Genomic DNA, 26,182 nt, shown 5'->3' with positions numbered 1-26,182 from the left:
TGCTACTTCCTTTAACCAAAAAATTTTCCCTTATAGTGAGTCAAATTTTTGCTCCAAGATGTGTCACGCTTATCTTGTGGCTTTCTAGATCCCATGTGTATACACTCCCGTGTGAGAAGCAGAGAGAAAACGGAAGTAGGTTCCATAAGAGTATTATTACCTTTGAAGCCAGGTAAACCTGGGTTCAAGTCCCAGCTCTGCCATTTGCTAGCTATGAGACCTTGTATAACCACCGATTTATCAGCAAATATTTGAGTTTCTAGTACAAATGAGGCATTAACCTAGTCACTGCAAATACAGTGGTAAATAATACAAATATCCTCCAAGCTCCACAGAGTTTACAACCATGAGTTATCTATTAGCTCTGTGCTCCTGTTTTCCTCATCCTTACCCCTCAAAGAGTTGGTGGCAAGATTAAATTAGGTCAGTAACATGTTGACCTACACATAGGAATCATTCAACTTGCACTACAAAGATATATCTTAACATTGAATGAGACTAAAAATTTTTGCCTCATTTTTTAAAAATTCAGCAAATATAGTTGAAAACTGGACCTACCAATGCCTATATCTGCACATGGCAAAATATCTCTTGAAAGGTGAAAAGCTGGATGGCTAGTTTTGTTAAAATAAAACCAGAGAGCTAGTTTTACTAAATTTCACTGAACAATAAGATTAAACACAAGTAAAGCATCTCCCCAGATATTTCATTTTTTTAATGCTCAAATATAGCATTTATAGAAATGAAAAAGGAATCTACATTATAACAGATATTAATATTAGAACATAAATCAAAATGTTATATACTTCTCAAGAGACTCCATCAAATATATAAACATCACACATCACATATCTATTATTATTCAGAGTAGTATAACATGTGAAAAAAATCATCACGACACCATCAACAGCAGCTGGTTAACATTTATTGAGTTCATACCATCAGCTGACATCTCAGCTAATTACTTTGCAAGCACTTTCTCATTTATTCTTCTCTATAACCCAATGAGGCAAGTACTATTTTTGTTCCCATATTTATATGAAACAATTCAAACTTAAGAGTAATTACACTTCTTGCTAAAGGCCATGAAACTGGTAACAGAACTAAGGTTCACAACTGGGTCAAACTCTGGGACCCAAGCCCCCAAGCTACTATCCTAGACTTTCCTTCAAAATTTAAAAGAACAAATAAGAATGCCAATTACAACACTTGTAGATCAGCTGCCCATTGGTCCCATCCCCAAGTGTTATAACGTCCAGGACGATTTACACACCCAACAATCTGGATTAGAGCTGTAGACAATAAGGAATAATATTAGGGCTTTAAAGAGACAAGTATCATAGTGAAAAGGAAATCTGTAAGGAAGAGGCTAGACAGGAAACTGCTGGACAATTTAGATGAGAGGTGGCTGGGACCTGATCTAGGGTGCTGACATTAAAAAGGATTTTTTTTTTTTTTAATTTCAAAGAAGTAGCAATAGGATTTGATGACAAACTGGATATGTATAATAAAAAGAAAAGAATCCAATAGAACCCACCACAGTTTTAGGGCCTGGGGTGCAGAGAGACAGGGTTGCTAAGAGATTCAAGAATGTTTTGGGCAGACTAAGTCAGCTTACCAGTTTGTTTAAATTCAGGGTCCTGGAATTTGGGTCCCTCCCAATGGCCCAGAGGAGGCAGTCAACATCTGGAATTGTGGTTAAGGTGGGCTTCCTACCAGGAACTGAAGTAACCATGGAGAGTTCCAAGCCGGAAGAAGTCTTTTTAACTTCCTTGACCTATTGGCAAATAAATGTGTTAATTGTGGGGGAGGGAGGGAAGAAGGAAAGCAAAGAGAAAAACTAGAATCCTTCACATTTAACAAATCCCCCCTGAATTCTACATGTGAATCTTTACATGCTGACACACATTTACTTTTACCCAAAGTCTACCAATGCTAGAACTCCTAGGAGCTGTGATAATTTCCTAGGGGGCCCCAAATCATCCAGCCAATGGCCATAAATGTCAGCTCATGTCACCAACTCAATGCTTCATTTGAAAAGTAAAATATGTTAAACTATACTTCTTAAAAACTGGTAAAATTTTAAGTGATAAATCTAAGCACAGTGATTTGCAACTGGAGTGTGGGGAGAAGGAAATGAGCTGTAGCAGCATCAGTAAGAAACTTTTTCACAGGCACAATCATTGCTTCTCCCTGTACATGCTTAACCAGAATAAGGGAGGGAGGTAAGAATCAGGTCAGGAGAGTGCAGCCCACATAGAGTTTAGTGATGGTCCCAAGGTGATTCTGATGTTGACCCCCACCACCAATCTAGCACTTTCATATACACAAAGCATAGTCACATTTATTATGCTACTTGACATGGCCTATGGTGAAAGGGTGAAACTGTGGGGAAAAACAATCACTTTTTACAAGGCTAATGCCGCAGGAAAATTCTGAAATTTAGGTGATTCCCTGAGAAGCAAAGCACTTCGTAATTTCTTTCCATCTGAAAAACCCAAAAGGGTGTGCTTTAAAAACAGATTCCATAATAATATTTCCTGAAAAATAAATATAATATTTAAATATAAATATAATATAATATTTAAATATAAAAATAAATATATTTCCTGAAAAATAAGGATATTCAATAAGGCATTTGAGCACAAAAATTAAAGCTTTAGTTCTAACTAAACAAAATTCAACTATCAGATTTCTAATCTTTTATACATTGACTTCATTAATAAATGAGAAATATAGCCTCTTATAATAAAGAAAAGAATTGGCAGTATTCTAGAAAGGAATAAATTGACTGGGGTAGACTAACAGTTTGTGTTTATAAAACCAATGGGGTAAAGCCAAGAGCACAAAGTGTGATTCATGATGGACAGGTGACTAAGGGTGGTAAGCGTGCCCCAGGTAGGTCGTACCTGTGAGTACTTCAGGACCTGGATGCCAGCATTCTCCAGCTCCTCAGTGCAGTTGGAACTGATTATTGAATCAAAATTTCTAAGTACCTGGATACAAACAGAGGCAGCAGAGGGATCAGGTGGGAAAGGAATACAACTTGATTAAAGATACGCTACAAACTTAGGAGGGAAATTTTGGTATCATCCTCCCTCTTATCTCCTTTTTTATTCGTGGCCATACTGTGAGGAATTTTAATAAACCTATTTTCCTCCGTCACCACCAATGTCTGTACTACATCTAACTTCACCAACTGCTGTTTTAGAGTTAAATAGATAAGTAATCTGCAGGTTTCTATCTTTGCTATGTTCCTCCCAAGCTTGCTTCTCTTTTCCATAAGTCTAGAGACCAGAAATTCTCTTTCCCCTTTCAGTATTCCGGGGCCAGCTTTCCCTCTGATACGATTTAAATGAAGATTCTCTAGCAAAATCTCTTTATTGAGGCAGAAAAGTGAATAGCATGGTCTTGAGGACTTCTTTTTTAATTTTATTTTATATTAGTCTTAGTCTCTCTTTAAGATCTCAAACTACTTTAGAGTTCTGAATTTGGTAAACATGGATCCACTCCTATTAAAGTTTCCAACAAAGCTGAAAACACGATGTCTTTGTTTTTTTCCCTGGAATGCTAGGTGTTGTTCTAGAGAATGTCTGTCTTTCTATCCATCTATCTACTCTTCCTCAAATCCTTTTAATGATTTTACGGGATAGGAGACTATCTATATATTTTTTTTCAGATGAGGAAGCTGAGACTCCAAGAACTGGAGTGACTTTTAGAAAGTACTAGAGCCAGGATTCAAATTGAGATAGTCCTGAATCTTCAGATCAAGTTCTCTCCGCATCATTATCCACTTCCTCTTCCCACCCATGATGGTAGAGGCCACGTGAAGTCACCGGAACCACGGCAGACAACTCCTGCTCTGTTACCCCTCGCAGGCTTATCGTGCCTGGGAAGGCACAAATCTCTTACCACGTCTCTCAGATCAGTTGTAGTGTCACTAAATGGGGAGTACTCCCCCTTCCATGTCTGTGGGGCCACTTTATTTTTTCTTAATTGAGTTCAAAATCCCAAGCTGAAGTGGGAAGTTCTGGGCAATGAAATCAGTTATATCTTCAAAGGCATTTACATATGTAGCATTGCTGCTATAACAAATTCCCATACCTCACCTTTTTCACAGCAATCATTCACATAGTCTGTCAGCATACTATTAAGATTTTAAATTAGTAGGCGTGCAGTGAGTGTCTTTTGAGGGATTTACTCTAAGAAGTGCTAGGAGGACCTAAAACTGCATATGGACACCTTAGCTCCCTTTCCAGTGGAGGAGAAAGACATGTAACTCTTGCAAGCTAAACCGAGGTCAGCACTTTATATAAATTCACCAGTTCATTCATCCCAACAACAAATATTTATTAAGTTCTACTATGTGGAAGACATAACATATTAGAATAAAAGACAGACTAACAATTAACTAAAAGGATATACAGATAAGATGTTGTGTAAGAGACAGAAATTATACAGAAGAGAACAGGGCAGGTTTCACAGAGACTGTCCCATCCTGCACTGGATCTTGATGATTTGGGAAGGGAAAGCACCTTAAGCAGAAGAGTCTGTACAAACATAAGAATGTGGGACCACATTACAGACAGGGGAAAGCCAAGTAGGTTAGTTTGAATGGAAGAACACAGAAGAAAAGAAGTGGGGAATAGGCCAGAGAGGGTTAAATTCCTTCTGAAAAACGGATCAGGTCTGACGAGATTGCTTTATGAGGGATCAGTATAGACGCGGAGTGATGCTCACACCTCACAAATCACAAGAGTAGATCAATACACCAGTAAATATATGTGTGTCAAATATATGGTGATGGAAAGAGAACTGACTCTGAGTGGTGAACACACAATGTGATATATACATGATGTATTACAGAATTGTACACCTGAAACCTATGTAACTTTACTAACAATTATCACCCCAATAATCTTTAATAAAAAAAAAGAAAATATATGTGTGGATGACCTGGTCATCATGGTGAGGGTGATGATAACAGAGGTGATAATAATTGTGGTGATCTGCTGATGGGGTGATGGGAGATGATACTCAGTGGGAAAGGCAGAATGGTGAAAGTCTATCCTAATTCTTCTTAAGGTATGCGGCCTCAAAAATGGTGCTAGAAACGGGGTAGATCATAGAATTGATAACGCAGTAGACTTAACAGTAGGCTACACTAAAGAAGGCTAAGTCACGATTAGCAACAAAACATATAAAGCAACACTTCATCATTAATGTCAAACACGAAAGCAGCATATTGGTCTGGGCTTCTGAGACCTTAGTTGACTCTCAGTTTTGATACTAATTAGCAGTCACAAAACCTCTCTGGGCCTTAAAATGAGGTTCGAATAGATGATCTATATATAAGCTTCCTTCAGTTTTATTTTTATTTTTTTGTGGCAAAGCAAAACACACAACATTCAATTTACCAACTTAACCATTGCTAAGTGGCCAGCTCTGTAGTGTTAAGTATATTCGTATTGTTGTAGTGATCCCCAGAACTTTTTCCTCTTGCAAAACTGAAACTCTGTACCCATTAAACAACAACTCCTCATTTCTTTCTCCCGGCAGCCCCTGGCAACCACCACTCTACTTTCTGTTTCTATGAATCTGACTACTCTAGATACTTAATATAAGTGGAATAATACAGTAGTTGTCTTTTTGTGACTGGCTTATTTCATTTGGTATGTCCTCAAGGTTCATCCAAGTGGTAACATGTGTCAGAATGCTCTTCCTTTTAAGGTAGAATACTATTTCATTTTATGTATCTACCACATTATATTTATCCATTCATCCATCAATGGACACTTGGGTTGCTTCCATATCTTGGCTATTGCGAATAATGCTGCCATAAACATAGGGATGAAAATATTTTTGATATGTGTCCTTTTAATGCAAAGAACTTAGTAAATTTTTTGACTGAGTGCTAATAACCCAATCCAAGAAATTAACCTGATAGTCTGTTCAATTTAACTAACACTTATATTTAACCCTGCATGTCTCCTTATAAAGTCATCTGCTATTATCTAACAATTCATGATGAAAATATCTGCCAGTTTGATTAAATCAAAATGATTTCATCAACTCTTAGCGCAGCTGGTAGCTGGGAAAGACAGAAGGCCTACTTCAAATAGCTTCTGTGCAGCGACATACGGAACAAACCAACCGATCTCCACATGCTTTGTACCCTAGTATTTAATGACAACAGAAGAGAAAATTCTCACTGTAGATTTTTAAGAAGATTGACATCAAGGCAAGAGAACGGACAAGGGTAGACTTTACCTTATCGTGCCGTATCATGAGCGATGTCTTCGAGCCCAGAGCTGAAAGGATACCTGCTATCTCCACAGCAATGTAACCTGCACCAACGATGACACTGTGGCTAAAATGACAGCAGAGGGGTAATATTTTTAAATAAACTTATTTTGGAATAATTTTAGGTTTACAGAAAAGTTGAAAAGGCAGGACAGAGATGTCTTGTACACCCTCTGCCCAGTTTTTCTGAAAGTTACCATCTTACATAACCATGGTACAATTGTCAAACCTAAGAAATTGACATCGGTACATTGCTATTAACTAAACTCGAGGCTTTACTCAGATTTTACCAGTTTCCCATTCATTTCCCCTTTCTGTTCCAAGATCCAATCCAGGATACCACATTGCAATTTTAAGTAGAAAATATCCCATTTTTAAAAGGAAATAAATAGATTTTTGGTTGTTTTAAAGCTCTTTAGCCTCATTTCTTCAGAGAGGAAACAAACAAAAAAGCATTGAAACTAGAGATGATTCCTTATGTAATGATCTTTGCACCTAAAACTAAACTCAACACCACAATTCTTATCACTATTATTCTCTGCTCAGTATTTCTCCTTGATCATTATTGAATTCTATCAATCTTTGCAATGTAATTTAAAGGCCAATTTAAGCAAGCCATTTAACTTATAGGATTGATCTGAATTACAACTAGACACCCTGCATAAATTTGATCTAAAAAAGCATCTTAAACACTAGATTGATTGGATGAGGCTTTGAAGCAATGGCAGAAAAGCTGGCCTTAGCCCTAGTGCAACAATGTGTACTTCCAGGCTGCAGCCTAGATAAGAAGCATCCCATTCAGGACTAGTTCTGTAAAGCTTCAGACATGGTCCTCTACCACTGTTACAATGTTTGGGTAACAAGCAATCAGGGAAGAACAGAAAAATCTTCTCTTTAGTACCTCCCATAGGTAAGGTACCATGTTTTGAGTCCCTGCCTTCAGAGGGCTATGGTCTGGATGGAGGATGAAGCATGACCCAAAGGCTGCAAGATAAAGGTAAGCACCCTCCTATCCTGTCCTTACAGACTGAAAACTATGAAAAAGTTCTTCTTCCATCTCTAGCTCCCTCTTTCCTATTGTATGATGACCTCTATTCCTTTCTTCGGGTCTTCCCTCCTTCTTTTCTCTATCCATCTTCTCTTTCTTCCCCCACTGTTTATTATTATCATTACTTTTGTTAAGCATTGCACTAGACGGGATAGGTAGTGGTGGTAGTGGTAGCTGCCCTTAAGGAATTCCTGAGGGGAAACATGCCTTGGGGTTTGCTGAGGCACAGAGGTAAACAGCCAGTTCTTGTAGGACAGAGGGTTCAGAGAACACTCCAGATTCCTGAAAGATGACTCATGCAGGGGTTGGAGGATACCTCCCAAGTAGAAGGAACAGGTATAAAACAAGTTGGCTTCTTTGGAGAACTGCAAGGAGTTCAGTGTTTGGCTCTCAGCTCCCAAAGGCACCTCCTTCTGCATCTTACCACTAAAGCATCCACTGGAAACGATCTTACATCCCCAAATCTCCAAAGCACTTCTCTTAACTTCATCATGGCCCTCAGAACTACTTGCACCACCACATTCCAAGGGATCCGTGCTCCAGCACCCACCCTGACATAAGCTCAAGGAGGGCAACGCTGAACCATTCCGCCCACAGGCAAATGGTACAGAATTGGTTCTTTCTCTGATTATTTGCTTCTTTACCAACATAACAGTGATAAAGGAGTCTTAGAAAAAGAGAACAAAATGCACATAATTGTTCATTCATTGTCCTATTTTCCCAGAGTCTTTTGTTTATAACACGCATAAATTCATTCCAATTATTTTATTGCTAGCAATGCAAGTTTAATAAATGATTTTAAAACATTCAAAACAGATATGTATAATAAAATATCTTTCAGGGCAAGTCTAGATTGAATTACATCATCCAAACAAGACGAGTCATGACCACATTTCTGGTCTGAGAAATGTGGTCATGACTCGTCTTGTCTGGATGATATAATTCATATTCTCAGGTATGTCATATCATTCAACCCTAAAACAAAACCATTAGATCATGAGGGAAGAAAGGTGGTTCTCTTAACACATTTCCATGCCCTGCAGACAGAAAATCTAAAAAGACTGTTTGCTTTCCTCAAAATCAAAAGATTGCTTGATCTGAATATCTTAATAGGACATTTTCACCACAGCTATGAAACTGCAAAGAAACCCTCCTGTCCCTTACTAACTGTGGCTCGAGGTGACTTAAGGTAAAGGGATAGGCATGGATTATTAGTCAGCTTCTACAAAGACTTTTCTAAAAGCACAGGATTAAGAAGACCTCAAACTGGATTGGCAGCACCACTGAGGGAGCAGCAGAGTTGAGCAATACTGACTCCAGAGTGAGTGTTTCTCAGAAGGAGATAAAAGCTAGTCCCTGGGCCAAAAGGGTCCCTCCTCCAGTTCCTGGGTGTCACCTCTTTTCATGAGGGACAGGAGGATCCCTCTAACCGAGGAAGCGTCCAACTGGCAGCTTCTTCAAATGAGAGAAACACTCTCCCTCATTGTCATTTTTCTCTCTAGTATCTAAACCCATGACAGAAGATTCGTAAGGTTATCTGGGTAAACACGTATGTATAAAGAACGATTTCAGAAAATCCGTTTTTGTGAAACTGACAGAGCCTCCATTTATGGAGATCCCTCTGCACTAGCTGCTTGGAAAACCACAGTTACTTAAGAAACGTTATCAATTGATACTGTATCAAGATGAAGAAAGAAGACAATCTTAAGGCTTTCCCATTTATTCTTTAAAACCACCCTCTATTTGATTCTGGTTCTAAAAGCTCTGCAATGGCCTCTGACCAAAAGCATGAAAGATGCGAGTCACTTAACGAGGGGTACTAGTGTATGAGATACCCGAGGTCATAAAAAGAGAAGAGGTAGGAGAACAGAATTCAGGAAATGCCTGCATTTATTGGAGGGACAGGGGGAGGGAGGAGAAATGTCAGCAGGAGAGACTGAGGGAGAATGAACACTGAGCTCAGGAAGGAAACCAGCTTACCTAGGCAATTCTTCCAGTTGAAAAAATCCATCACTGGTTATTCCTAGGCTGGCACCTATGTAGGAAAATGCAATGTAGGTTACCCAGAATGAGCTTTCCCTTGGAAAATAATCACAACATGTTATGCAAGACCCAATACTTTTTCAACCATCACACTCTCTGTTTTGATATGTTTTGCTAAAGTCCTCACTTGGGAAGCTGCCAACCAAGTCTTCCCTGAGTCCACATTTTTACTTTCTCTCTAGAAATAACTGTTGTGATGATTAAATATCTATCAAATTTCTCTGAGGAACTAAAATTTTCTCAGCTCTCATGAACAGACTCTCTGCTTCACTCTCCCACCCCAACATGTAGGCGGGGACCCCTTGGCTCAGCTTTGGCCCTCTTCTCTCTCTGCCTTTGTCTTCAAAGGTTTCAACCAATTCTCCCCTCATTGTGGAGGACTTCCAAATACATAGTCCTAGTTTTGACCTTCTCCCCAAGTTCCAGTTCCAAATTTCTAACTGTCTCATTATACAATTCCGAAATTCTGCCTCGAACTCAGTATATTTAAAACTGAACCTTAACTTTATATCCCAAACCACATCCCTCGCTCAAGTTTACCACTTCACTTAAAGGGACCACCTTCCACGAATACTCCAGGTGAAGTATTGAGTTGCCAATCTGTGATTCCTTCTCTCAACGCCCCCTTATATTGCATCAGTTATTAAGAATATTGCACTATGCCAAATCCAAGACCCCAAGATTAAAAGGCACATCCTGATTTCAGAGGTGTTGAAAAAAATTTTTTTTAAATGTGTCTTGGAATCAATGAAATACAGTAACGAATTCTTCCTTCTCTGAGTCGAAAAAAATTTTTTTTAAATGTGTCTTGGAATCAATGAAATACAGTAACGAATTCTTCCTTCTCTGAGTCTTTTGTGCCTGTTCTCTTCTCTGGTACCTGACATGTAGCAGCGGCTCAGTAACTGTCTGCAGAACTGAACTGAGCTTTTCCATCACATGTCAGATCTAACGCTGTAGTTCAGCACCGTGTCTTCACCTCCTGGCTATTGCCAGAGCTTTCTAACTGATCTCCCTCCTCTGTAAGTCACTGTCAGATTAGTTTTCTAAAATTATCACTTAGATCTTACTACTACCTTATTGAAAAGCTAATAATTATTTGCCCCAGTTGTTGTGAATCCTAGATTCCTTAATATACTTTGCAAGTCACACAATTTGGTCCTAACCCGCTTCCAGTCTCAGCTTAATGTATTCGCCTCCAGAATTTTCAATGTTAGAAAAACTGGCGGAGCTGGTTGAATGTCCTTCAGTGACATTTTTATTCCTCACTGGCTCTTTGAGTTTTCCTTTTTTTTTTCCTCAGCACATAACTCCCCTTTCCTGGAAATTCTTTTTGGTTCATGCCAGCCCATAATAATCTGTCCCACCATTGAGGACCCCAACCCTCACTGTCTGGGAATCACCTTGTAACATTTACCTTTTATTTTCTTTGTATTTGTTTTTGTTTTGTTTTTTTAATATGGAACGCTTCACGAATTTGCGTGTCATCCTTGCGCAGGGGCCATGTTAATCTTCTCTGTAACGTTCCAATTTTAGTATAGGTGCTGCCGAAGCGAGCTCTCTTTGTATTTGTTTTTATCTTATGTTGTTAATTAATAAAGGTGCACGTTAAAAAATGAAAAAGTACAACGGAGCATCTAGTGAAAAGCAGGCCTGTTTCCCACCTCAGACCTCTAGTCCTCTCTTTGTAAGAAGTCAGCATTGCAGGGCTTTGAGTATCGCTCCAGACACGTTCTAGAGCACATACTGTCTCCCTGCCTTTTTGAAACGACACAAATTATAGAACACACACTGTCGCACACCTTGCTTTCTTTCATTTCACAATCAATTTTAGAGATTGTTCTATATCAGGATGCTTATGTCCAATCTTCTTAACTAAATTTTAAGTTATGTGAGAACCATCCCTTTATGTCTTTTACAGTTGTTCTTAACCTCTTGGAGATCATGTATCCCTTTAAAAGCTGGTGAAAATTTATGGATTCTCTCTCAAGAAAGAAAAAAATTACATAAATGCATACAGACTCAATTTTTTTCCATATAAACTCAGATTGGTTGTGTGTCTTATGAAGCCAACCCATGGATACAAAAGATATATAAACAATGATCACCATCCACAAAGACCTCACGATCTAGTTGGGGGATAAAGACATGGACAATGTTTCTTGTAAGAGAATAAGGCTGTATGTTCATGATTCATCCCTGTGTGTATAAAATGTAAAGGCAGATAGAACTACCTGAGATTCTTACTGATTTGATTTTATTATTCTCTATATGAGAAAAATATGTATATACAGAAGGCTTAATTAGGTAATTACGTTACATCCCTAAACATTCCTCTCTCTTAAACAAAACAGTACATATATCATGTGTCTTGTGAATAACAACCCATCTGATAAACCGAGTCTGGAAACAATCTCTACCCTGCTGAGAAGGACAGGATGAACCTCTCACTGATCTTTCTCCCCATGCTCCTTATGGTATGTATGAGCCTGGAGCTGGAAGAAATACCTGTCTTTGTTCCGTCACTAAGCACCACTTAAGCCAATTACGTTTAGGTTCTGCAGAGACTTCTCATGGCCTTGTCCCAAAGAAAGAACTGGTAGGTATAGCATGGCTTATAAGGTTGAACACAATGGGAGCTGAGACTCACCTGGGATCTGGCTCTCCTGAGGACGTGAGGGCACACCACCTGTTGCAATCAAGATGTGAGGAGCAGTGTATTTTTTCCCACTGACCTCTACTGTGGGCTTGGGATCACATGTGAATGCTGCATGGCCATGGATGATTTCTATATGGGACTGGAGAAGGAACAATGATATTAGTCTGTCCTTAAGATAAAGCAAAAATATGTGTTGCCACTTATCAGATCTTTCCATTTCTCTGCTGAGGATTTTAACTTTGGGTTTGCTGAGGCCAAGACAATTCTCAATGTTCTAGTTTCTGCAGAGCTTCTGTTAACTGATACTTAGGTAAGGCCTTGCTATTCAATTCTGGAAGTGTACAGTAAAAAGACTGCTACCTTGGGCCAAAACCCAGAGACCAAAAAAGATATGCAAGTCACCCCGCCCCCCAAGGAAAAAGATTACATCTTTGCCCCTAGGAGTTGAGGGAGAAAGTCTTGCTCACTTGCAATGAAAATGCACTAAAGAATGCTATGTCTGGAGGAAGGACAGAGGCTGAAAAAGACAAAAGGATAAAGACGAAGGGGGTAAAGAAGGCAAAAGAGAAATACTCAGCCAAGGGAAGAAAAGACAATGCTTCCGTTTCATTAAACAAAATGGAAAGAATACCACAAAATTGCATGACAATGAAGTTCTATGCTAGAGATGTTGAGAACCCAAGACTCTTCATTGGCTCTTACTGAAATCCTCTGTGCCAGGGCCTAGATTTGGGGATTGGAGTTTGCTGGGTGACAAGCTTCTGCCAGCCATGACACATGTATTAGCATGCAAATGTGGGCACTTTACAAGCATAATGGAATCATGCAAGTAGGATCACAGAAGAGAATGTTTTTAACATTTTGGAACATGGTTGGTTTGGAACTGGGTTAACGCCTCATTTCCAATCACCCTTGCAGGCCCGTTCTGTAGGTACCTTGCTTAATCAAGATGAATCAAGATCAATGACAAAAGCATCCAGAAAAACCTTTCTTCGGGAGGTAATGATTTTCTGTGGGGTGCCTGATAAAAGGGAGGATGAATCAAGTGGCAATAATGTAGATAATAGTTTGGAGAAGAAACTGATGAAATTTTTATTTCCTAGGATATTTGACAGAAAGTTTCTCTTTCTATTAAGAATTTCTGGGTCAACTATAATTCCTTCCCTATGAGGTCATAGTAAATCTCACTACACACCAAGATTTGTATTTAAAAATGTTGTTTCTTGAGACATTTTCTTATCTCTTTTGCATTTTAGCTAGCTCTACTTTAGAAAAAAAAATTGATGTGGGTGTTTTAGTATATAGCAAGTAGTATCTCTATACTCATACCCAGTAGCCTTAAAATCTCTTGTTGTCATGCCTGGGGCACTGACGGCCCCCAAATATTTCCCCCTTGAGTTGGGAATTAAGGCCAGGAAAATTTTACCCTCCAAAAAATAAACCCAACAAATGATAAGAATCAAGAAAAAGATACATGAGGTTAGCCATCTGTAGAAGTAACTAACCCTAAAAATTGGTTTATAAACATGCTGCTTATGAGATTACTGTGGCACAAATATCATCAATAATCTACCAATCTAAATATAATCTAAACTACAATGAAGTATTAGAAACTGCAAAGTGAGACCAAAAAGGCAAACGAAGAGTGGCAGGATATATGCCATCAAGAAAAAGAAGACTTGGCGACTTGGCTGGCCCGATGGCTCAGGTGGTTAGAGCTCCATGCTCCTAACTCCGAAGGCTACTCAATTCCCACATGGGCCAGTGGGCTCTCAACCACAAGGTTGCTAGTTCAACTCCTCGAGGATGGTGGGCAGTGCCCCCTGTAACTAAGATTGAACACGGCACCTTGAGCTGAGCTGCCGCTGAGCTCCCGGATGGCTCAGTTGGTTGGAGTGCGTCCTCTCAACCACAAGGTTGCCGGTTCGATTTCTTGACTCCCGCAAGGGATGGTGGGCTGTGCCCCCTGCAACTAGCAACGGCAACTGGACCTGGAGCAGAGCTGCGCCCTTCACAGCTGGGACTGAAAGGACAACTTGAAGCTGAATGGCATCCTCCACAACTAAGATTGAAAGGACAACAACTTGACTTGGAAAAAAAAGTCCTGGAAGTACACACTGTTCCCCAAAAAAGTCCTAAAAAAAAAAGAAAAAAGAAAAAGAAAAAGGAGACTTGGATGGTGCAGTTTGTCAATGTCTCCAGCATAGTCCTGGGTGGGAGAGCTACGGCATCTAAGCACTGAGGTGGAAAAGGCCTCAAGCTCGTGAAGGACAACATATATTTGCTGAAGGCAAATACCTTTGCCCTATTTTCTTGATGAGATTTCATTCACACAAAAACAACCTGCTGAACCATAATTTGAGGACATCTAGCCACCAAAAAGGAGGGTGCTCTGAGCAAATGAACAATGGCAGGTTTCCCGCCAGATAATGCTCCCGATTTTAATAAACGGAAATAAGCAATCTCTTCTGTGTTTAGCTTCTGGAACCAAGTGGAGGGCCAGACTGACTCAAGGTACAGCCATCAGATGAGACCTGGTCTACCAACTTTGGCACAGATTGCCCACTCTCTGTAGAAAAGAGGCTGACCTATGGAGTCAGAGACTTCTCTCTGATAGGTCAACCTCAAAATCATTCATCACAAAAGAAGTAACAGAAACAAGAGATATATGCCATGGCTACGTTTTAGTCTGGGCAGACTTGCTAGCATACTCTAGCAGAGAATAGCTCCTTCTCAAAGCTCAAAACCCAGCACTCACCTTGGTGAGGTTATCCTGATAGATGGTGTTCAGGCGGCTCACATAGGCATCCCGTTTTTCCTTTATAACACTGCAGTGAAACCGGAGTCAGTACTGAGAAACAGGATTCCCCTCTTTCAGTTAGTAACGAGGGCATCTGTGCCTGACCACCCCCCTGAGCAGAGAGAATGACAGTCAACAAGAACCCCTTGGTGAATGTCTCTGAAGACAGTCACCCTCCCCCCGTGTCTGTCTGCTTTCCCTATGTAGAGAACCTCTATTCTACTCCATGGAGAATGTTCAGTTGGCATCCATGGTCTGGAAATTAAAATGTTCTTTGCATAGAAGACAAAGAGTAGAGCTTTGGCACAATGCCTAGTACCTGCTGGCCACTCAATATTGGTTGAATAAATGAATAAATTTGCAAAATGTAAAAAAAGAAAATTTGACGGCTTCAAAAAGTTTATGGCACCTCCTTAAAAAGTTAAAAACAAAATTGCCATATGACCCAGCAATTCCACCCCCAGGTATAGACCCAAAATAATTGAAAGCATGAACTTGTAGGCCAATGTTCATAGCATTATGATTATTCACAACAGACAAAGGGTAGAAAAAAAACCCAGCAGTCCACTGAAGGATGAAGGGATAAACAAATTATGGCATATAAATATAAAGGAATATCATTCAGCCTTAAAAAGGATTGAAATTCTGACACATGCTATAACACGAACTTTGAAAACATTATGCTAAGTGAAATAAGCCAGACATTAAAGGACATATATCGTATGAAGTGCCTAGAATAGGCAAATTCATAGAAACAGAAAGTAGACTAGAGATCCCAGGGGTGGGGAGAAACGAACAGGAGTTATTGTTTAATGGGTACATTAAAAGCACTGCTTCTGTTTGGGTTTGTGGAAAAGCTCTGGAAATGGACAGTGGTAACAGTTGCACAACTCTATGAATATACTTAATGCCATTGACTGGACAACTTAAAAATGGCTAAAATGGGCTGGCCCAGTGGCTCAGGTGGTTGGAGTTCTGTGCTCCTAATGCCAAGGTTGCCGGTTTGATTCCCACAGGGGCCAGTGAGCTGTGCCCTCTATAGCTAAGATTGTGAACCAGCCAGCAGCCGGCGAGAGCTGCTGTGAGCAGCCTACCAATGACCGATGACCAGCAACCAACTGCCTCAGCCGGGGGGAGCGCAAGGCTCATAACACCAGCATGGGACAGGGAGCTGTGTCCTACACAACTAGACTGAGAATAACAATGGCTTGAACTGCGGAGGGGGGGGGGAGGGAGATAAAAAAAGGGGGAAAAAAGGCTAAAATGGACATTTTATGTTGTGTGTTTTTATGTGTATACATTTAATGTACACAACTTATAGAGATAAGTATACATCTGTAAAGCCATCACTGCAATCAAGGCCATAAACACATCCATCACTTCTAAAAGCTTATGTTATATATATTTCACCACAATTAACACCCCCGCAAAACTTTATGGCTCATTTAATTATGAAAAATATTATCAACACTTACCGCCAATTGAATTTACTATCACAACTCTGAAAGCCATAATCAACATGGTCATGAATGAATTCGGAGTGCACAGCTGTGTTCCACATTACCTGTCAAAAAAAGTACCCAAAACAGTAATGCATGAGTTCTGAGGGAAAAGAGAAATCAGGAATGAAAGGTAACTATAGAATAAGCAGATAAAAATACCGATCTTTAAATTTAAAAGAAAACTAAACATTTAAAAGAGAGAGTTCAAAAGTATAACCACGTAGATTTTACAGGTAGACTTCTGAAATGTTGGGGAAAAATTAGTTTGATGGTTCATTTCCCTAGTTTGTAAACTCTGTAAAAGCAGGATATTATAAGCCTCATAGCTCTTCCAGTAACCTTTATTACTGCTTACATTCACTTTTCAAGTTTCAGATTTTTTTCAGCCCTGCCTTTTGGGCCTAGTTCTAGGAAATGGAACTGCATCAGTAACTTTACAGTAAAGTGATTTGGAAGGAAGCTTATTAAGGAAAGTTGAGGGCTGAAAACTTTAAGAGGATGAATTCATATTATGTATTCAGTAACTACAAATGTGGCCTTGTAAGACGTATGCAATTAGACATCTGGAACTCAACAGTTCAATGCGTCTCTTGTGGAATGTAGCCTATAATCTGTAAAGGCCTTTTAATGCCAACTGATCATCATGATAACTGAATTCACACTGGCATCCAGAACTCTAGAGGACAAACTACCATTTTTCTTTGTCAGGCAAGTCTTACACTCCATTTCTGACAAGGCTTAACATTGCTTCTTTGCACCTTTCTCCCTTTGTGGCTAAAGATGAATAAATTGATGAATGCTGCATTCTGATTTTTTATTGAGGTAAAATTCATATACTATAAAATTAACCATTTTATCTACTAGATTCTTTATCTTAAACAATGCATACGAAAGACGTATCAATACCACAAATTGTGTAATTTTAAGAAACATCACAATACCTTATATTTTCCTGAGTATGTATTTACTTCCAATTTGTAGTATGTACAATGCTATAGCATCAGACACCTCTGGAGAGAGTGCCTCTGTATGAACTGCATTGGGCTTTTAGGCTCAGACAAAATCAAGGTGGTAGCTGCCCCACCATCCAGTTCCTTCTCTACTGATGATTCCCTCTACGCTTCTGCAGGGCGCAGCTACTCTAGACTTAAGTCTGTTCTACAAAACGACAGGCAATTACCAACTATCTTCAAGAATACAAAAGCATTTTGAAATTAGTAGAGTCCTATAAAAATATAAGGTAAATGTCTAGTACAAGTGATCATAAGAGAAGGGTTAAGTCAAACATAATATCATATCAGAACAAAATATTACAAATTCAGGCAACTATGCCAGTATTAGCCCAGATGGTATTCTTTTCTTTTTAAACTTTTTTTAATAGTGTAAGATATTTTTTTTTAACTTTTTAAAAACATTTATTTTAAGTGTGTTTTGCCAGGACCCATCAGCTCCAAGTCAAGTAGCTGTTTCAATCTAGTTGTGGAGGGTGCAGCTCACACTGGCCCATGCAGGTATCGAACCGGCAACCCTAGTGTTACGAGCATCGTGCTCTAATCAACTGAGCCAACCGGCTGCCCCCAGATGGTATTTTAAAATAATGAAGTAGCAACAGTCAATACCAGATTTGCTACCACAATTGGTTTAAACTACATAAAACCACCTTTCAATTAATTTACATAATTCATATATCCGTAATTACATACTCCAAGCATAACAGATTCCAAAATCTAAGATGAAAAGAAAATTGAGGAAAAATGTCTCACAGAAAAAAAGAAATTTCCCTAAGAGGAAAAAAAAAAAATCTACCATAATAACAGATTACAGAAAACCTTTCTGGAATTAAATTTGGGTATGCGTCATGATGAGATCAGGATATTGGCTTCATACCAAAAAGCTACCAACTGAAAATGTAATCTCAGTAACAAAAGGTTGTAAGCTTGGGATTATAACATGTTTTGAAAGTACATTCAAATGAGAAGTAAAATTATTTGCAAGTATAAGCACAAGACAGCATTGGAAATAAGAGCGGTCATTTCTTCCTCTTCATCACAGGCAAAGATGAATTTATTCAATGTGACCTACACCACATTGTAGCTTTTAGGGCCAAAAATCAGAATGGTACTGAGAATCCATGAAGCTCTAGAACTGAATGGAAATACTTAAGATTTCACTAGATAATTTAGTGTGACAACTGGGTCTCCCTATTGAGAAAAAGCTGTCCTGTGCTGACGACCAGTCCTAATTACTAGGCCCAGATGTAATCTCACTCACTCTAAACTAATAAATCAATGTATCGTTTTATAAAAACAATTCTTCGTCATTTTGGGTAATCATTTCACTAATCTGTCTGATCACTCCTGAGTGAACCAATCAACTTGAATTTCTAGAACAGCAAAGACAGGGACTAGAAGGCAAGTACATAGCAACTCTATCAACAGACCGCTTAGCATAAAGGTATCCAAATACTATACCCAGAAATGTCATTCAAGCAACTTGAGAAATTCAATTTTAGAGTGGCCGTAAGATACCCGAAGTCACATGTTACATTATTTTAACGTGGGCAATTTATAGGGAAATTGATTTCTGTGTTTAAAAACAAACCTCCCTTCCTAAACACACACACACACACCTTTGACAATCTTTACCCAGTCCTAGTCTCCCTGGGGAAAACTGATTTAGAGGCACGGGAGCAGGTAAAAGACCAGATGGCTTGAGGCAAACATCCCACCCTCTGGGAAGTCACCCCACAAGTCCAGGTAGTTAACCAGAGCCACGTGTGGGAGGAGCATCCACCTGCCACTATCATCCACCTGGTCTGGGTCATATTCACACTCGGGCTGAGAGCTAGATACAAACTTGACTGCCTGGCTGGCTCTCCCTACTGAGAAAAAGCTATCCTGTGCAGATGGATAGTTCTTTTCTTTTATGTCATGACTACGGATGTTTTGTTGGTCTTAGTTCCTTCTAGACCATCCGAAGTTTGAGACCAGACACTGTGCTCTATTCCTGGTTACCTCCCCACTGTGCCCCCACAAGAATTTGGTCACTTTATCACCATGTTGAGAATTTACCACATGGCGAATGTCCAGGATGGATTTCTTTTGCATGCAATTAGTGTCCAGGAGCTAATATCTCTGTGGTTCTCTCTCCAGCTGCCCCTCCCCTCTCCCCCAGGCTCCCCTGCAGGGGTAGCTCAGTCCTGGCCAGGAGAACGTGAAGGAACCTGCAGAAACAGTGCTGAGTGAGGGCATCCCGCCTCAGCTCCGGGAGCCATCCTGTGGCCACCAGGCAGGGGATTTACTGTTGGTTATACACCTAGGACATCAGAATGGAAAGACAGAAAGAAGCCCGGGGCCTTTCAGATACCTCCTAAGTGCTAAGCCTATCTCAGAAACAGCCTATCTCCAGGCTTCTTTGTTTCCCTCTTTAATAACTGACATTTAAAAATACAAACAAAAACTTTCCTATTGTTTAAGCCACTTTGAATTGGTCTCTCAGTTATTTTTTGCAGAAAGAATTTTAACTGATACGTTTGGAAACAACTTTATTCTGATCATGATTTACCAAATACATCAAAAGAGTGTGGAAGGAAAGAGAAATAAAAATCCTACCTTTTTGGGTACACATCCGACATTCACCTAGAAAAAAATTTAAAAAGGACATATTTTAATAATATTAAACTCAAACCATCAAACAAACCTGTAAGAAATGAACCCCAAGCATCAACCCAGGAGACTTCCATGAGTTCTACATTTATTTCAGTTTTTCTATTATAGAGTTAGGAAAGATGAACATTTTTCTTGTGTGATGAGGCAGATAATTTTACTCATCAGTATTTTCTTAGGAAAAGCAAGTGAGAGAGAACAATTCCATTTCCAGAAGGCCATGCACTCACTGATGGGACAGGTCAAGGGACGGCAGAAGCCTGAGCTTGCACCCAGAAGGAAGCAGCAGAACAGAAATAGCAGCATGGACAGGACCCACCAGCTGAATAAGGGCAACTGAACCATTGGAACAGCGGTCCTAGGGGATATCTGGGAAACTTACTATGGAATATCCTGGGTAAAACACCCAGAATGTCCCCTTTGGGAAAACCTCTAGTGGAAATCTACATTCTTCTGGACCACAGGACAATGATGAAAGAAGCAGTAAGGTTCATCTGTGCTATCAAGTCATATACTTACTAGAGATAGACCACAAATTTGACTCTTAGCCTTCTCGTAGTCAAAAAGGAAAACACAAACACTTGTCAGATTTCATGTGAAAACTAATCAGTTGTTTAAGAAAATAACTATTAATGCCTGTTACACAGACTAGAGAGCAACTCCTCCCAAGGGAACCCTTGGGAGGTAAACAAGTTGTGATACCGTGTTTTCCCGAAAATAAGACCTAGCCAGACCATCAGCTCTAATGCATCTTTTGGAGCAAAAATTAATATAAAACTCGGTCTTATTTTAATATAAGATAAGACCGGGTGTAATATAATATAATACAGTATTGGGTCTTATATTAATTTTTGCTCCAAAAGACGCATTAGAGCTGATAGTCCGGCTAGGTCTTATTTTGGGGGAAACACGGTATAAGTTTACACACAAACTTTTATTTACATCAATTTATTTGATTTTAATCACATCCTAAAATTAATAACTTAAAAAAAATAAAAGCTGGTTAAGAGTAAGATTGATGGAAACTGCCTTGAGGGTGAAGAAATTTGAACTTGACCAAATGGGTAACCACTTAGCAGAGGGGCTGGTTTCAGGAGGACTACATCAACCCCATTCTCTTTGAAGGGCAAATTACAGACTCCCTAGCTCTAGAAACCTGCCATGTAATGTGTATTTCAGGTACCCTTTAACCTTATAAATCCTAAGTGGGAGGTGTTGATGATGTGTCTTGGCCACTATAATGAAGTTATGAGATTTAAACACGGTATCAGCTGCATATCCTTAAAAAAAATCAGTATGTTCACTCATGTGCACTGGCACACAGTAAAGACTAAATATTTAGATACTGGTGAAAATTTACCAAAAGCACAAAAAATAAGGTACTGTATATGACATGGAACTTAGGATATTGATCAACCATGAGTAAAGAAACTTAAGAAAACCTAAATACATGTCAGATTTCATAAGAATGACTGACTTATGACTACTTCTAGGCATTTAGCCTAAAGGGGTAATCTAAGCTGTAGAGGGCCTAAATGCACAAATATGATGTTATATCCAAACACACTATGTAGGTATAATCATTTCCCTACTGTTAGTTATCATATAGAAAAATAAGTATGTAATAAAAGTAAAAAAAAGCAAGCTTCAACAGCAAAGTACTTTTTTTTAAAATTAAGGATAAAAGGTAATCTAAATAATGAAATATTTTAAATCTATTGGTAAAAATATAATACCAGGATTGACCATACCAGTGTTAGAAAGCACACACTATTTTGTCCAGCAAGTCTACAATTAGGAATGTGTCCTACAGAAATAGTCACATATGATGCTCAAGTGCCCAAAGATACCTGTATAAGGATGTCTCCATCTGTGCTGCCACAGTGAGCAACTGGAAACAAGTTAACTATCCATCAATAGGGAAGCATTATTGTAGGGAAATTTTTGTACATTGAGCCTGTGTACATTGCAGTCATTTAAAAGGATAAAGAAGACTTCTGTGTACTGTTACGGAAAGAGCTCTAAGATAAAACAGTAAGTAACAAAAGGAAAGCTGCAGAACAATATGTATTCCATGTTTCAACTTGCATATATATATATATACACATGCATTTAAACAATTTAATGCAATACTCCAAAATGTTAACACCTATCACTTCTGGGAAGGGAAAACACCTTCAAATTTTACTCTACATGCGTTTTTTAAAAATGTCTGATCTTATTGATTTGTTACTCTTAGAAAATCTCATTTTTGACTGGATTCAGAGGTAGAATCTCTCAGAGAGAGCAGCCTGCATCTCTTGGCAATTTGTTCCTGGTGTTTTTCTTTGACCTCCTTCATATTCTTGGCCAAAAATTTAGCATATTCTGCAGCCTCTTCCTTATTTTTCTTAGTACGCTGTTTCTTCAGAGCAATACGCTCTGTGTTGCAAGACGCGTGGAGTAACAGGACGCTGAATCTCGGGTGTTTTGGTCCCAGGTTTCCTACCTTCTTTGTTTAGGGGCTTTCTCACAACATACTGGTGGACATCGTCTTCTTTAGAGATACTGAAAAGTTTGCGATTCTATTAGCGCCTTTTGGCCCCCAGCAACGAGGCACAGCTGTATCAGTGACACCAGGAATATCTCTCTCCCCTTTTTTCATGACGACCAAGTTGAGAACACTCAGACTGGCATCCACAATGCAACCTTGAACAGATTTTTGCTTTCTCCTCCAGTTCTCCTTGGTCTATCACAGGAATGCCCCTTACTCAGGAGCAGGCGGACATGGCCATGGGTCAAGACACCCCGCTTCCTGGGGAAACCTTGTTTGTCATTCCCACCACTGACTCGAACCACATACCCCTTCCATTCTTCACCCAGAGCATCAGCAGCAACTTCCGTGGCCCCATGTTCTCATAAAATATATGAAGTTTGTGTTCATCTTCCACTTCAATGATTTTCTGGCAGCCAGTGGCTGGGAAAGAAATGTTCAGCTTCATCCTGAAGCAGCCGACGGCCTCCAAAGCGCCATGAAAAAGAGCTCTATATGCTTTTTTATAATGGGAATACCATCATTCATTACTTGTATAATTCACTTAGATAAACAAATAAACCAAAAGGATTTTACCTGGATAGTTGAATTTAGATGGATGATTCTTTGATCTTTCTTGTCTAGTATTTTCTATTATACAGTTATTTTTTTTAAAATATGGAAACAAATGCCTTCTAGACATAGTTTATATCAGGTGCTTATAGCTCTGCTGATCACGACCATAAGGAACGACGTTGGCTCTCTGCATGCCCGAAGAATACAAGCCTATTCTTATAGCAGAATATTTTCTGGGTGTCCTGCACTGAAAACTAAACTTCATACACATTTGCCAAGGAACTTCATATGAAATGCTAGATTGAAAGGAACTTGCCCAAATCTCATTGAGATCACAAATGTTTGAAAGAGGGGGTCTTATTAAATAGCAATCTTCTATTCCTCTAGTTGTTCCAAATTCTATTTGCTAACAATTTCATTATGATCCCCTTATTTGCTATTATTCTGCACTCAGGAATTAAAAGGAATGAGTTATGTTTCTATAGAATTCTCAAGTTATCAGTCATGTGGGATTTTTTTTCCTAGAAAGAGGTCATATACTGTCTAGTTGTGGGCTTGGATTTTGTATGAGCTTATGCTACAATAAGGATTCATAAGGCAACGGAAGCCAGAACTCAGAGGATTGAGAGAAGAGTATGGAATTCAAGCCTAATAAAAGAAATCAACACCTGTAGCTGCAGCACTACAAGCACACCCTTCAGAAAGCACTTGGCACCAGCAATGAGAATAACTGATGGCTTTCTCCCTAGACTGGCCTCACATCTGAGTAAGCAGAGGCTATCCTATTTCTCAACCCCCAAGTGTTTGACAAAGTCATGGGGAAAGTCGGAGTGAGCCAATCTAAGGAAGGGGGATGGCAGGTATTTCCTGGGTGGGAGAACAGAAGAGGAAGGCAGCTGAACCCTGTGGGAAGAGTAATCCCAGCCCCACGTGGGATGATTTTATCACGAGACCTGCCTTGTCCAGTTCATTTGGCAAAGAGCTTCCCCTCCACACCTTTATATCCTGCAGTTTGCAGCTTAAGTTCAGTAAGAGGCTTCAACTAGGACAGGCTCCAAAAACAGTTTCTCCGAAAGTAGAGATAATTTCAATATATTAAATAAATACACTCTGCCTGTCCTCTAGTCAGCTTTCTCCAGCTTCCCAGGAACCTTTAAAAGCAATTCAAATTGTCACATGGTACTAAATGTTCAGAACCACTCTCACATATCATCAATTTACTCCTTCCATACATTTGAAGCTACTTGAAAGTTAAGGCAATTTTTAAAAAAAAGTTTGGAACAGGCTTCTTCCAAGGGCCAGGATGGCCTGATTTTCCCTGGTGCCAAGTATATGACTAATATTGGTTTATTTTTTAGAAGTTTCTGCCTTTGGGGCTTCTAAAATTTTTTCACTTGCATCGCTTCTCGGCCTTTTGGCTAAGATCAAGTGTAAAATTTTTTCACTTGCAACCATGCGTTCCTTCAGAAGTAATGATTAAGCAAGCACTCACTGACTTGTGCCAGGCATTATGCAAAGAAAGCACTAATTGGATATAGTCCCTGCTCTCAAGGAGCCTAAGGTCCTAACCAGAGAGAGGCCCTTAGCCAACCCATGATGCTGGCCCAAGGGCAGCAGCAGATCACAGTATTCCCTAAAATTGCAGAGCCTTGGGAATACAAGTAAATCACAGTAAGAGGGTGGTGGAAAATTGTGACCTTTGGGGGCCAGAGAATCTGTATTCTAGCACAGCAAATTTTGGGTCCTGGGGATATAGCTGAAAGGAAGCCCATGATCCTGAAATACTACTTGTCCTATTTTGGCAGCTCCTAGTTATAGGCCTCCAGGAGTTTCTGCTGTTTCTAGAAACCTAGTTACAGTTCAGTGCAACACAACTGATAATTGGGTGCCTCTCTGACTTGGAAGAGAAGAACAATGTGTTACCTGCGAAGCTGGGGAAGCCAGGAGTGGAGAGCTATGTACAGTCATCCTCAGCCTTCCTTGCCCATCCTCTGGCGGATGTGTGCGTTGAATTGTCAGAGAGCACAAGTGTAGTCAGACAGACATGAGTTTGAATCCCAACCCTCCCACTTACTGGCTGCTGGTGGGTAAGTTTCTCGATTTGTGAGCTCAGTTTCTTCCTCCATGAAAGGAATGAGAATGCTTACATTATAGAGGTTGTGAGAAGATCAGAGATAATGTATATAAAACACCTATTTTCTAATTTATGACAGATCTGATGATGACATTGAACTGCCTGAATTATTTCTGCCGTCTGCTGGTTCCCATCGTACAAAAGGCATACGGAAGGGAGAGGAGATAAACTCCCTCTGCGGCTGGCTCCCTTTCAGAAGCAGATCAACTGACAGCAAAGAAAGCTTCCCTCCCAGAGCAGGGCACTCATGTGGTGGGTTCTCAGGGCTCTGACTTCCCAAGGGTGCACAGAGCTGATAAGACCTGAAGCATACAACACTTTCCACCTGGCAAATTTCTTGGCAGAGCCCCCATTATCCACTGTAAGCTGTAGGAATAGAGACAGTTTCTTGCACTCTTGGGTGCACCCAATGTCAGAGATTCCTAAAGCTCTGCCTCCCTTTGCAAACTGACAATCCATTTCTGAGAACGCCCTGTTCCAGTCTGGTGTTCAGAATCCTTCTGTTCAGTTGGCCTGCCAGCACTGGCTCGCAGTGAGGACAGGGGCCCCACCAAACACGGATGCAACATGTGAAGAGCCTGGTGTTACACGTGGCAAAACTCAGGAGCTTCACCATTTTCCCTCATGCTGGCCCTCTCTCCATTGGTTCTGCCCAGACAAGTACGAACTTGATATTGCCCAGGCCAGTGGTAAAACAAGACCTTGGTCAATTTACAACTGTACCTATCAAGAACGTCACCTGTAAAAAACAAAACAAAACAAAAAAAGTCACCTGTGCTTTTAACGAATAGTAAACTTCCTTCTTCTGGTTTCCCCACTTCTGTCCCCCACCACAGAGTTGCCTGCTGTTTCCTCTGTCCATTTTCCTCCATCACAGCCTAAAATATAGTTCCAGACTGGTAGGTCTGAGAAAGGAGCACTTAGAAAATGGACCAGTCGT

At 39.8% G+C, this 26,182-nt stretch overlaps 1 protein-coding gene, 1 non-coding gene and 1 pseudogene across 2 annotated transcripts in view; all 3 read right to left on the bottom strand.

Annotated features, from left to right (window-relative positions):
* Positions 1 to 26,182, bottom strand: part of GSR (glutathione-disulfide reductase) — a 44,232-nt gene that overhangs the window by 7,391 nt on the left and 10,659 nt on the right. Inside the window, exons 2-9 of the mRNA XM_019750505.2 lie at positions 19,967 to 19,993; positions 16,329 to 16,417; positions 14,812 to 14,881; positions 12,045 to 12,192; positions 9,332 to 9,386; positions 6,271 to 6,370; positions 2,910 to 2,996; positions 1,619 to 1,777 (exon numbers count right to left, since the gene is read on the bottom strand). Coding sequence (XP_019606064.1) covers positions 1,619 to 1,777; positions 2,910 to 2,996; positions 6,271 to 6,370; positions 9,332 to 9,386; positions 12,045 to 12,192; positions 14,812 to 14,881; positions 16,329 to 16,417; positions 19,967 to 19,993 — 735 coding nt within the window. The remainder of the gene's footprint in view (positions 1 to 1,618; positions 1,778 to 2,909; positions 2,997 to 6,270; positions 6,371 to 9,331; positions 9,387 to 12,044; positions 12,193 to 14,811; positions 14,882 to 16,328; positions 16,418 to 19,966; positions 19,994 to 26,182) is intronic.
* Positions 10,848 to 10,954, bottom strand: LOC141571473 (U6 spliceosomal RNA). The gene has a single exon (XR_012496201.1). It is a non-coding gene; the product is annotated as a U6 spliceosomal RNA (small nuclear RNA).
* LOC109457549 (small ribosomal subunit protein eS6) lies at positions 22,166 to 24,166 on the bottom strand (annotated as a pseudogene).

Source organism: Rhinolophus sinicus, linkage group LG04 (genome assembly GCF_036562045.2).
Source record: "Rhinolophus sinicus isolate RSC01 linkage group LG04, ASM3656204v1, whole genome shotgun sequence".
NCBI classification, from domain to species: Eukaryota; Metazoa; Chordata; class Mammalia; order Chiroptera; family Rhinolophidae; genus Rhinolophus; species Rhinolophus sinicus.
The sequence above is the reverse complement of the archived record's forward strand: the minus strand, read 5'-3'. Positions and strand labels throughout refer to the sequence as shown.